The sequence below is a fragment of the Sceloporus undulatus genome, chromosome 3 (genome assembly GCF_019175285.1).
Source record: "Sceloporus undulatus isolate JIND9_A2432 ecotype Alabama chromosome 3, SceUnd_v1.1, whole genome shotgun sequence".
In the NCBI taxonomy this organism is placed as follows: Eukaryota; Metazoa; Chordata; class Lepidosauria; order Squamata; family Phrynosomatidae; genus Sceloporus; species Sceloporus undulatus.
This window is the reverse complement of record NC_056524.1, coordinates 28,279,340-28,292,183: the sequence shown is the minus strand read 5'-3', so window position 1 is coordinate 28,292,183 and position 12,844 is coordinate 28,279,340. Positions and strand designations below refer to the sequence as shown.

Here is a 12,844-nt window from a genome sequence, read left to right as displayed (position 1 = left end):
CTCGCGCGCCCAGCAGGAGGGGGCGTGGCCTCTTCGGAGTGACCAATGGGAGCCGGCTGTCTGAGAATTCGAAGTTGCAGGCGGCTGGGGAAGAGCAGAGCGTCAGTTGCTTCTGGAGGCAGCCGAGGAGGAAGGAGCTCTGGGCTGGGAAGGGTCTCTCCTCCTCCTCACAGGTGTGTATGGCGCATAGCGGTGGGCGCAGGAGGGGAAGGGAGAGCTAGGAGCCCCAGCCCTGGGAGAAGATGAATGCGACAGCTCTTGCTGGCCAATGCGGGAAGGGAGGCCGGGCGGTTGTCCTTGTCCTTGGGGTGCCTGAAGGGAATAGCAACAACAGCAAAGTGCTATTTCCCTGGAGGTGATGGTGGTTCTTGTCGTTATTATTTCTGTGTCTGAATTGAATAGCAGGAGTGCCTCACAACCCCTCAAGCCAATCCAAGAGGATAGCTACCCTTGCTACTTTGGTGGTAAGAACAACAACAACAACAATAATAATAATAATGCTTAGATCGTAAGCCTGAGGGCAGGGAACCGTCTAATTAATAATAGTAATAATTGTAAGCTGCTCTGAGAGCCTTTAGGGTTAGGTATAAGTACTTATGTAAAGGCTCTCAGAGCAGCTTACAATTATTACTATTATTATTATTATTATTATTAATTAGACGGTTCCTTGCCCTCAGGCTTACAATCTAAAAATTATTATCATTATTATTATTATTATTATTATTTGCATGCCTGAAGTGAATCGCAACAGTGGCTCACAGCTTCTCAAGCAAATAAAGAGCATAGCCACCCTTGCTACTTTGGCAGAAATTACTATTATTGTTATTATTATTATTATTATTATTATTATTATTATTATTACTATTTGGATGCCTGAAGCAAATGGCAACAGTGTCTTACAGTCTCTCAAGCAAATCAAGGTGCATAGCTGTCATGGCTACTTTGATGATGATGATGATGATGATGATGATGATGATAAAATATAAAACACATGAAACTCACAGTGAAAATGCAGTGCTATAAAACCATAAGAATGCATACATTCAGCACAGTCCAAGGCTCACAATTTATAATCGGCTGTGTAGGCCTCCAGAAGGGAGATGTCTTTAATGCTGTTTTAAAAGCAGCTGTCTTAATGGAGGGCATTTCCAAATACAAGCTAAGCTTTTCGGTTTCTCCTCACAGGTGTGAGTTGGGGGGTTGGGTTGTTAAACTGTGTTAATGAGAGGCTGTGGGCACCACAACCAGGAGGAAAGAACCAGCTATAGTAGCTGCTGTTGGCGAATACAGGGTGGTCTTCTAGCACACCTACACTTCAGAAATAATGCCATTTGACACCACTTTAAGTGCTATACGTATAATCCTGGTGTTTGTACTTCTAATGAGCCCTTTGGCCTTTTGCCTCACAAAACTACAAATCCCAGGGTTTGCAGCTATGGCAGATAACGTGGTGTCAGACAGCATTATTTCTACAGTGTAGATGCATCCTTGGGTGAGTGTAATCTCTGGCTGTATCCACACTGCATATGCGGAAATAATAATAATAATAATCTTTATTTCTATCCCGCCTTTCCACGAAAGTGATCAAATAGACCAAGGTCTCAAACACTGCTGAAATAATCCAGTCTGAGACCACTTTAACTGCCCTGGCTCAATGCTAGGGAATTCTGCAAACATTTATCCTTCTCTGTCAGAGAGCTCTGGTGCCACAATAAACTGCAGTTCCCAGGATTCCCTAGCACTGAACCAGGACAGTTAAAGCAGTCTCAAACTGGATTATTTCTAGAGTGTGTTTTGGACCCAAATCTACAAAAGCTGATGCTACAACTTCCTTGGCACAGTTAGTCTCAGGGGTGCTACAAGTTCCTTTTGATTACAGAAACATTATATTTCATTGGCATGGGTGCAAAGCATAGTTTGTCCAGGGAAGAGGAAGCGCAGCCTTCCTATGATAGAAGCAGAGCGTGGCAGGAACATGTGCATATACATAACAAATATGCATATGCCGCCCAAGTGTGTCTACGCCTGTCGGGTATGTAGAGCTGAACAATCCTTCCAAATCTTTCTGTTTTTTGTTGTTGTTGTTTTACTTTAGAAAAGCTAGTTCTGCCAATGTCTTGTGTGTTTTACAAGCTTTGTTGAAAAGTTGTTTCATGTTCTTTCTACAGATTAAGCTGGTAATAACAAGAAGCTAAGGTTTTGTATCCAGTATGGATATGACAGGAAATTTCTTCAACAAACTGCGCACTTTAGCTCTTACTTTGGAGAAACAGACAAAGAAGCTTAAGGAAGCTTTTCGTGGTAATGAAACAGGTACGAGGTACCACAGACAGTTGCTTAGTTCAACAAGATACCTGCTAAATACCATTTATTTCAATTGGGTTGTGTGAAATTTCAGTGCTCACAGATCCCTCAGGCTTAGATATTAGTGGTCTCTTGGGTGACTATTTGACTGGCTTTCCAGGGTGCATAAACATGGAAGTACTGTAAAGCAAGGGTTCCTAAACTGTGTCCCTAGGAGCCCTTAGTGCTCTGCATGCACTTCCCAGGTGCTTCACAGCCACTCCAGGAAAATGAAAGAAATAAAAATTTAATGAAATGAAAGGTTAAGATTATATTCTTATCTATACTCCAAAACACCCATTAACTTGTAAGACATAGGGTAGGCCTCTTAGGGGTCCAGCCACAGAAATAAGGGCTCCGTGAGTCAAAAATGTTGGGGACCCCTGTTCTAAAGGAAAAGCTTGCCCCACTGGCTGTGCTTTCCAATACTGAATCAAGAGGAAGGAAAGATGTGTTTATATCTAAAGAGCACCTTTCATTCATTCAGCTTGGCTTTCTGTGCCCAGGTTATCAGCTTAGAACAGTCCCCACTAGAGCTCCTCATTCTGCACCCATTCTGACAGTAGAATTCTGTCCTTGTTCTAGAATGCTTCACACAAATTGAACTGCAGAAGTCCCTGTAAATATCCAAGCACTTAAAGAATGTTGTTGCTGCTTTGTTCCTTCAAGTCATTTCCAACCTAGGGCGGCCCTAAGGCAAACCTATCATGGGGTTTTCCTAGCAAGATTTGCTCAGGGGGGATTTGTCAGTGCCTTTCTCTGAGGCTGCAAGAGTGTGACATGCCCAAGGCCTCACAGTGGCTTTCCATGGCTGAGTAGGGATTTGAACCCTGATCTTCCACAGGGCTCTAGACCAACATTGAAACCACACAGGCTCTGGTTAACTTAGAAGCTACTAAAACCCATCTTTACATTCAGATTATAAGGAAGTGTGGTGGGGTTATCATTTTACATAACTAATAGTGATTCTAGTGATTAGTTACCAGATATTGTTCATTCTTCAAGATTTTTTGGAATCAATATCACTTTGGGGCTCTACAGACTTTTTATATTACACTTATCATGCCTTTAGTTTGAGATGCTCATGGTTGCTTTTACTTTATGTCTCCTTCATTATCCAGACTGAAAACCTCAGTTCCAATATTGCAGCAGTGCCCTGTGGTAGAGATTTTATAAAGATGCTCTTTGTGTTTTCTTTCTAATTTGTTTTTCATTAAAACTTTTTTTGAAGAATTTGAAGATGATTCTCCAATGAGATACTTGCATGAACTGTGCTCTGACGTCAGGATATTAAAGGTACTCATGGCTTGCCTCTTCCCCAATTATACTCTTGTTGTTGTTGTATGCCTTCAAGTCATTTCCAACTTATGATGACCCTAAGCCAAACCTATCATGGGGTTTTCTTGGCAATATAAATAAAATATATTTTACTCCATCCTACTGGGGGGGGGTCCATTTTGCTGCTGCGTATGCGTTAGCAGTAATGAAAGTGCAGCTTGAGTTGTAAATCTGTCATACCACTTGCTAATATATAGTACATTGGTTGTTCAGTTGTGAAAAACTTTAACTTGGTCTTGTTTTTCCTGACTCAAAGGGTGATGTTGATGATACACTTTGCAAGAGTTCTTCGGAAAGAGATAGGATGTATGACTTTATAAAAGCCAGTAAAGTTCTGATGAAAAGAAATGCAACAGATCTTGAAGAAATAAGAGAGCTGTTCCAGAAATATGGTTACAAACCAGTTGCCAAGGACACAGGTAACTTCCCATGTCTAGGAGGTCTGACAATTTTTACTACATTCCAAGTTTCATTTTGCTTCACAGTAAGACCTTGTATAATACAGGTTCATATAATCTGGTTTTTTATATGACTGAAAAAAAATATTTTCTTTCTAGGCCTTTCTAGGTCCTCTAGTGCAATTCTGTGGTCAACTTCCAGTAAAAAAAAACCCATAGAATCACACTGGAGGATCTAAACGTTGCTACAGAGAACACTTCTCTAGGCATTTATAGGTCCTCCAACATGATTATAGCATGGTATACTTTTGTCAGAGGTTGAGCCTAGAATCATGCTGGAGTACTTTAAAATGCTTAGAGAAGTGATCTCTCGGGTAAAAAAAAGCATTTACACAATGTTTGTTATATGCAAACAGTCCCAGAACTTATCCCTCACAATATGTGAGGTCTTACTGTAATCTATTTCAAGCTTCACTTTATTTTCCAATACTAATTTAGAGATGGAATCTATTACAAAATTTCTAAACTAAAGAAAATATGTAAGGCATGTTTAGAAACAGGTATAACTTTCAGACTGAAAAGTATTATTGTTGTTGCTTTGATTTCTGTAGCACTCAGTCTAAAGTCATACTGGTTGTAGTATATGTTAGGAATTCTTGACACAAATTGTGTTTAACATAATTTATAACTATTTACGTAAGTGTTTTGTTCCAGAACTGAGTATAGTTCCAGGCCTTTCCAAGGGTTCTTTTGGTGATGGATACTGATGCATGTTATTGCTGTACAACAAGCTTTATATTGTTGTTGTTGTTTTATAATCATTTTTTATTTTTGTATTTTATTTTATTTTAAAAATTAAAGCAAAGAAATATAACATGTTACAATATGTTAGCATAAGCTTTACTGATGGCAAATCATGCAGCAAATGGCATTTTAACTCTTTCACTGATGTGGTCCCTCACCCCTTGAGGGCAGGGAACCGTCTGTTATCCCCTCTGTTGTAAACTGCTCTGATTCCCAGTGATTGAGCGGTATATAAATAAAACCTATTATTATTATTATTATTATTATTATTATTATTATTATTATATTATTATTATTATTATTATGGACCATGACATGAATTCTCACATTAAAGCTAGCCATAGCAGGCACTGAAGGGTGGAATTTGTTTAGAAGAAGAAAGTACATAAGCCTGGAACAATCTGGATCTCTTCATTGTAATTAGAATATTGAGGATGTTCATCTCTAGTGGGATATTTTTGTATTGTGCTAACCACAATTTCAGGTTTTTTAAATACTTGCTATTTGTTGGATTGTGATCAAATTCTTTTCTTTAAAAAGCTATAAACAATGAAATGGAAATCAGCCCTACATCTTCTACGTTTGAAAACAATGAGTCAAAAGACCCTGATAGTTCTGGGAAATCCTCTGGTCCTTTTAGTCCAGTGCAAATGCCGCAGCTTTCAGATTTTGGACTTTCAAAATATGCTCTACCAAGTACTTCAGCCGTAATACACAGTCAACTCCAAGTACACGTACCAAAAGCAGAGCCAAGGAGGGACAATTCTGAGTGTATATCACCCAAGACAGAAAACTTCCATATCCATGGGCGTAACTTGTATTTGAATGATGAAACCATAAGTTTAATGGAAGATCAAACAATCTTTCTACTTAACAATGCAAAAAATATTAGGTGAGTAGCATCTCTGGATCATGCACCTTTAATCTGTTAACGGAAGTTGTGGGTATTTGCAAATATTTCAGCATTAAATGCAGTTGAAGGATTGGTGAGACTTACTACAGGTGACCACAATTCACCCATATATCAGAGGTGGGGAAACTGCCTCTTTCACATGTTTCTGAACTCCACAGCTCACATTGTCATTGATAAGACTGTGGGACTGATGAGAGTTGGCTCAGCTTCTAGAGCAGGGGAAGGAACTGTGGCTATTCAGATATTGTTGAACTACAGCTCCCAGAATTCTCTACTGCTGGCTAGAATTGCAGCTAGTTGCAATTCAACACATGGCTTAGAGCAGGGGTGGGCAAAGTGCAATGGTTTTGTTATACAGCCCTCCTCCCTTTCTGATGGCTCACTCTTTTGACCCAGAACCTGTATATTCAATGCTTGGTCCATTCTTTTGACCACGTGTCAAATTAATGGGTTCTGTTTATAATTTAGAACAAAGGAGCAGGTCATCAAAAGGAGAGATGGGGTCTGGCACATGTAAGATGGAGATGTTAAAAAGAAGATGTGGTGCTAAATGTATAGCAGACAATTGATTCCACAACTTGATCCTTAAATATGGTGGGCCTGCTGTATCAGTGGGCTAGCCATCTGTGAACTCAAGCATCCATGGATGATCATGCATGCTATTATTGTCAATAGTGATGCATGCACAAAGCCATGTTGACAGAGCCATTGACTATAATGGAACTTGAGAATGTGTGTTCTTCTCATCTGCAGAGGGGCAGAACTGAACCCCCGCAGCTGGGAAGGCTGTACTATTATAAGCTTATGAGTCTGAACATTTTGCTAGTGTAAAGTCTTAAGAGGTTGCATATACAATTTTAATTGAATATTTGAAGAACCACACTGTTAAGCTAAGACAAAAAAGCAATAAAACTGACTTTTCACCTGAAAGAAACTACTTTTAAAATCTATTTGGATACTACAGATATGTTAGTATAGCACACACCTCATTAAAGATATTAATGGATATTTAAGATAAACTTTAGTTAATTTTATCGCTCATCAGTGAAACCTATCCAACTTCTCATATTATGTTTATAGGTCTTCATAATTGTTCAACTTCTCATTCCTATTGTTAAAGTACATATGTTTTGAATACTTGTTAAAAGTTGATTTTGCAATTTATAAGCTTATTACTAGTATAGCCCTTCATTAAAGCTTATTCAACTCCTCTATATATATCACAAGTGCTGCTTTTTAGCATAGTTTGTCCAGCTTTTCAGCACAATTGTTAAAGAACACATGGCTTGAAGACTAATGGACAATAAGTTTATGATAATACTCATTTGCTATATGGACTTTAATCCTTGAATTTCCTTTATATTTACTTCATGTTACAGCAATTATCTGCTGCCCGTACCACAGTGCACCTATTCAGTTTCACTAAGTAATTGTTAGATGTATATTACAAGTACATTAGTTACAATTGACTTTGGATATTAAAAATTCTTATTTTTGTATTGTATTTATCGCTTTCTTATTGGGTTGACTATTTGCTTCCTCTGAGTTTAGTAGGTATTTTACATCTTTTTGAGATATTTCTGCAGCTTTGTTGTATTAACTTACAACCTATAAGCCAGAGCAGGGTAGACGATGGTTTATGTGGATGGGCCAAACAGAAAGTATATGCATTAATTTTACTTCAATTTACTAATCAGGTTTCTGCAGTTCAGTAATTGGCTTTTCATAAAATTAGCTCCTTAACAATTATTTTTGCTTTCTTTAACCCCTTCCCATCTGCATTTTTTGAACAATGGAAAGAAGATATAAATGCATTTATGAACTATGGTTATGACCTACCACAGCATTCTACCTAGGTCTTTTAGTAATCTAGACACAGTATCCTATCATTAATGGGGCATTACATCTTCAGGGATGTGCTAATATTTCTGTATTTTGTTTAGGCAAGCAAATAAACTAAGTGGATCAGCAGAGATATCAGCACCAAACGTGAGCCTGGCTATATCTAAGCAGACAACCAAATTGTGTGGTAAGTCTGGACATTCAAAATGAACTGTAGTACCAGTATTTCCAGAAGGCATCTGGGGTCCGAATCCACTCAGGCCCCAGCTGAAACAAGTCCAAGCGTTCCTCAAAAGTGTGATGATTTAATGATTACATATAGATGTTAATAGGAGCGTCACTTGGGGGGGTGTGAACCAAACCAGGTGATACCACCAGTTGACACCACAGAAATTGGCTGCTAAAATTTTTTAATTTATTTTTTTATTCTTGTTAAATGGTCTTTATAAACATCACATCTTACCAAATTTTCACTTTAACCACATGAATCTATGTACATGTAAATACATTGAGACTGTGTGTATTATGTTTAAATGTATAATTTTAATTTTACTAGTTGGTTATGTCACAACTATTGCCATTACATTCAGTCATATATGGGAATTAGGATTTATGAGTAATATTAATACAAAAAACATTACTAAGGATTTTGTATGGTGTGGTATGACAGGAGGTCAGTATTGAGGAGTGACACCATGAGTTACTGCACCAGGTGACACCAACCCTAGTGACACCACTGGATGTTTTAAAAGGAATGCAGTGTTAAAACCTACAGTTCAACATAAGTCATGTCTCTTCAGATATTCAAAGCTGCCCTTTGTCACAGGTGGTGTTCACACAGGTCTTCACAATGAGCTATATGTTTTCATGCACAGTGGATTCCTGGGCTGGATTACGGTCAAATGCACCCGCTCAGGATCAGTCCACTGCCCTGCTTTTCTCTTGGTTTTTAAATATGTTTTCTCTATCGTTCTGGAAAATGCTGGCATCTTCATAGGCCCAAAAAAAGAGATCAAACTCTCTCTATAAAGTACAGTTCCTTAGATGTTTCAAAGCAAGATATCCATCACATGTCAGAGTTTAGTTGCAACTGCTGGAAATGTAGTGGTGTGTGTGTGTGTGTGTAAATCAGTTTTGATAAACAAGCAAAGAACCATCTTACATATCCTAAACAGGTAAAACCAGTACATAGGGTGCATGTGAGAGCTCACTTAATGCTCTTCACTATTCTTCTAAACATCTAGCCTACTACAGGGCCTAAGGAGGCCTGGTCTCCCCAGGGATATTCCAATCACACACATTCAATTTTCAGCTTTCATTTTAAAGTCTCGCGCCTCTATTTGTGAAGATACAAAGAAAAGTGTGCAAGGCATTAATTTTTCAAGTAGTTCTCTAGCAACAAATTCCTTTTCATGTTAATTCTTAAGCAAGTTACACTTTGAATAAATGGAACTTAATTCACTAGGATGTCAGTTGAAGACTGTAACATAGGAAATAAAGCTGCTATCCCTTTCTGTGTTTTTTGCAAATAAATACAAAAAAAGCATTAGGATCTTTTTTTAAAAAATCATTGTAAAATGTTAATATTTCCTGCAATTACTATGGGGTTACCTGGTTTTTTCCCCCTTATCTGATGGTTCTGGCCTAATATATCCTTGTTTATTGTACTCTGCATTACTGTTCATTAAAAAAATATCTAAAGCTCAACAGTTTTGGAATATCAGAAAACACAAATGAAACGACACAGTAATGGTTGGTAAGAAAATCTAGTAAAAGGATCTCTTATTTACAGCTAGCAGCATAACAAAATAATTGCTTATCCAACAAACCAAATGCTTAGCCATTGCAAAGCTTGACCCTTCATTTCCCTGTTCATCAAAGCTCTAGGTATCTCTCCGCATACTTATCTGTTCATCCCTACTCAGCCATTTCTTTTTTTTGCTTCCATACCCGACATCTTACTGATGGGGGAAATGATCTTCAGGTTATGCACTTAACCCCTGCAGCGAGAAATAACACAAAAGCAAGAAACCTGGATTAGTTCTCACATGGTGGAGAAAGGTCTTTTATTTCCTGCTTTGGTTGCTCATTAATTCCTTCAGTGGAAAGAGGAATAGCCCAAGCCAAAGGTTTCTATGCAGAACATTTGTGGATGGAGAAAATATATTTCTGGCAGCCTCAGGATCTCAATATAGCTAATCACCTTTTGTGTTTTCAGATGATGATTATATGGCTTCACCTGTTGCACCCACATTCTGCACACCTGGTGTGAAAATTCCCCACAGGAAGACTACAATTGTACAAAAATCCCCCCAAAGTAACCCTTTGGGTGAATCTAATCATACATCAGGAAAGCCTCTACCAGATTCACAGTCTCTCCAAACAGAACCTAATGTAAGAACCGAATAGTTTTGCTAAATATGCTGAGTATTTTAGTGTGACTTTATATACCATACCAGCTTTAAGGATTCCTTAACAGTGAGGATCATGAAAAGGACATCTTTAACTAGATTATTTTTTAAATATGTGTATATTAATATTTGGGCATTATCAATCTTTTTTATATACAGTATGTATGTACTACTACAGTGGTGTTAAACAATGATCTTGCAAAAGGCGCTGATGTCCCTGATCTGTACTCAGATGAACATCTAGAATGTGACGAAGAGCCTTGTCCTCCAGCAATATCAGACTACAGTAACCTGTTCAGTACTCCTCCTCCACCTCCTGAAATAACTGTGATCCCAAAGCAGATTTTTCAGGTTGGATATTTTCTTTCCTGCAACAAGTATTGGAATGTAGCAATTTGTTAGAAAAAATGTTTGTAAAGCTTTAAGTATATTCTAAATACACTCTTAAATTTTTTTATAGATCCTATCAAAGTACAATCCAAAGATAGCAGCACCCAGATCTCTAGAAACTAAGGAAGAAATTGCTACACAGGTTGAAAGATCACCTGTTTTTGGCATTGAGAACAAGGAAAATTGGTACGTGTTGAGGATGGAGATGCATTTCCATCACTTTTTATAACTGGATCTTCCAAATACCTGCTGAAAATAGTATATTTCTGGTGGTCTGCAGAAACCTAGAAAAAAGTGGAAATAATGGTGGCTTTAGAACCAAGAGTTTAATAACCTGTGTGGGATCTCACCCAACTCCACTCCTTCATTGCATCTTTATTGTTGGTTCAATAAAAGTGGGCCATATCTGGGTATTCTCTTGCCCCCAGACACAGTGGTCAGAATCCCCATGTGGGAAAAGATCTACTATTGCCAATATCTTTTCAAGATTAAGGCTACTATTCAATTCCCCCTGAAGAAGGCAGAAGGAGTGAGATATGTGGAAATAGTATGGGAACCACTGAAAACTATAGTATCCAAATCAGTCCCATTGCCTGGATACCAACCTCAGTTTCTTGTAAGTCATGAAAGGCGTTTTTAAAAGTTATGTAAAAACAAATTTAACTGCTCCAATAACTATTATATTTATTATTAGAATATATAAAACATTCCTTATTTAAGATTTTGGAGCAGTATACAGAAGATTGACATAAATATAAAAAAGTTAGTTAAAACAGATAGATCAACAAAAGCGATGCATTTCTGTCAGCAGAGCCATGCATAAAGCAATACCTAAGTTCAGAAGCAGTATCTTTGGACACACAGGCATATTTTAAGGACAGATTAGTTTTGTTGAAGATGATGCCAACATTATAGTGTAACCGCTTCTTTCCCTGTTATATTTACAGGAAGTATACTGGATGAACGTATTATGAAGTCTGAGTTACTTTGATTGGGACTGGTACTTCCAAAACTGTATTTGAGAGTTTGAAACATTTAATAGGCAAAGAGCACTACCTGGAAAATGCCTGATTGTGACAGCTACTTTTTAAGCAATTCAAATAATAAGTTTAACAAATTATTTTCTAACTACTATCGTATGCTAATATTGAATAAAGAATATCAGTATGACTAAATTGGATGCATTTCTTGTATAGTATTATGTGTTAAGTGACATCTTAATATGTTCTTTTTCTATGTAACTGCGAACAGAGTTGCTAAGGAAGCCTGGTTGGTACCAGGCAGGAAATGCTGTGAAGGAGGATTTGAGGGAGATAAGAGATACAAATGAAAGGCAGAATACAGATAGGGGAAAGATGGCCTATAGATAGGGAAAAGCTGTAATAGAGATAGGACAGTCAGCTGGAGGAAGAATCGAATAGGGTTTGGGGCAGCTATGATTGATTAAATGGGTGTCAGTTAGAAACTCCTGAGAAGTCAAAAACCTCTGGTTCAAAAGGACTTCAAACAGACACAAAACAGGTAGGACAGTCAGTTTTCTTTAAAAACATTGCTTTACTTTAGTGCATTTTAATGTTTTCAGAGAACTCTGGCTTGGCTCAAAGAGGACAGTTGTTGATTAAAGAGAGCTGTCCTTGCATAGTGTGTTCCTGTCTTAGGCTAGGAACTGCAACTTTGGTGGCAATAGCCCACCTCAAAAAGATAGTTTCTACATTTCTCGTTCTATTTGTCTTTATGGAAGTGGACTCTGGTTGCAGACACTGGCTAAATTAATAATTACGCTTAGGATTCTACATGGTAGGGCTGGAATGCTGACAAAGCAAAGAATAGATAATGGTGGGTTACAAACCGCCACTTACGACGCGCTCCATGCGTGCTAGGGTTAGGAAGGGGCATGGTAGGGTTAGGAAGAGTCGCCCCTTCCTAACCGGCCTCAACATGCGCGGAATGTGTTGTAAATGGTGGCGCCCATCCACATGGGCGCCGCCATTTTGATGTCTTGGACACATAGCGTCCAGACGTGTCGCAGCGGAAGTGACACCGCGAGGGCGCGCTTCGCCCCTCACGGCGCCACTTCCGCATTTTGAAGAGGAGCGCCATTTCACCACTCCTTTTTCACTGTGCTGGGAAGCCTCACGGTCTGGCTGCTGGGGCTTCCCTCCGCAGCAAATGGCGGCAGCGGGAGAACGGCCGCTTGAGGGCGGTCTGTAACCCGCCAATGTTTTTGATATCTTTGAGGGAAGTACCTAAGATGATGTCCATGTAGTCAGTTTATTCTAAATAGTGTTGATGTTTCCAGGTTTTAATTTGTTTTCATGTCTAAGTAGTTCCCATCTCTCTTTTTAATTGGGTTGCGTTTATCTATTTTACCCAGGTGTCTCAGTCACGTGGTGAGAGAAATGGAT

General features: G+C 38.6%; 1 protein-coding gene across 1 annotated transcript; it reads left to right on the top strand.

Moving 5' to 3' along the window:
• Positions 1-35: 35 nt before the first annotated feature.
• Positions 36-11,614, top strand: SKA3 (spindle and kinetochore associated complex subunit 3). Its single transcript, XM_042460582.1, has 10 exons — positions 36-173; positions 2,169-2,313; positions 3,575-3,639; positions 3,938-4,100; positions 5,424-5,775; positions 7,740-7,825; positions 9,857-10,032; positions 10,209-10,400; positions 10,510-10,625; positions 11,387-11,614. Exons 2-10 carry the CDS (start codon positions 2,211-2,213, stop codon positions 11,400-11,402), a joined length of 1,269 nt encoding a protein of 422 aa, XP_042316516.1. The 5' UTR covers positions 36-173; positions 2,169-2,210; the 3' UTR covers positions 11,403-11,614.
• The last annotated feature ends 1,230 nt before the right edge of the window (positions 11,615-12,844 follow it).

Bases quoted from the DNA above. Each gene is read 5' to 3' on its own strand.
- SKA3 (XM_042460582.1), top strand. From the start codon at position 2,211: ATGGATATGACAGGAAATTTCTTCAACAAACTGCGCACTTTAGCTCTT. The intron at 5,776-7,739 runs GTGAGTAGCATC...TATTTTGTTTAG, and splicing joins AACAATGCAAAAAATATTAG to GCAAGCAAATAAACTAAGTG. The intron at 10,033-10,208 runs GTAAGAACCGAA...TTTTATATACAG, and splicing joins CTCTCCAAACAGAACCTAAT to TATGTATGTACTACTACAGT.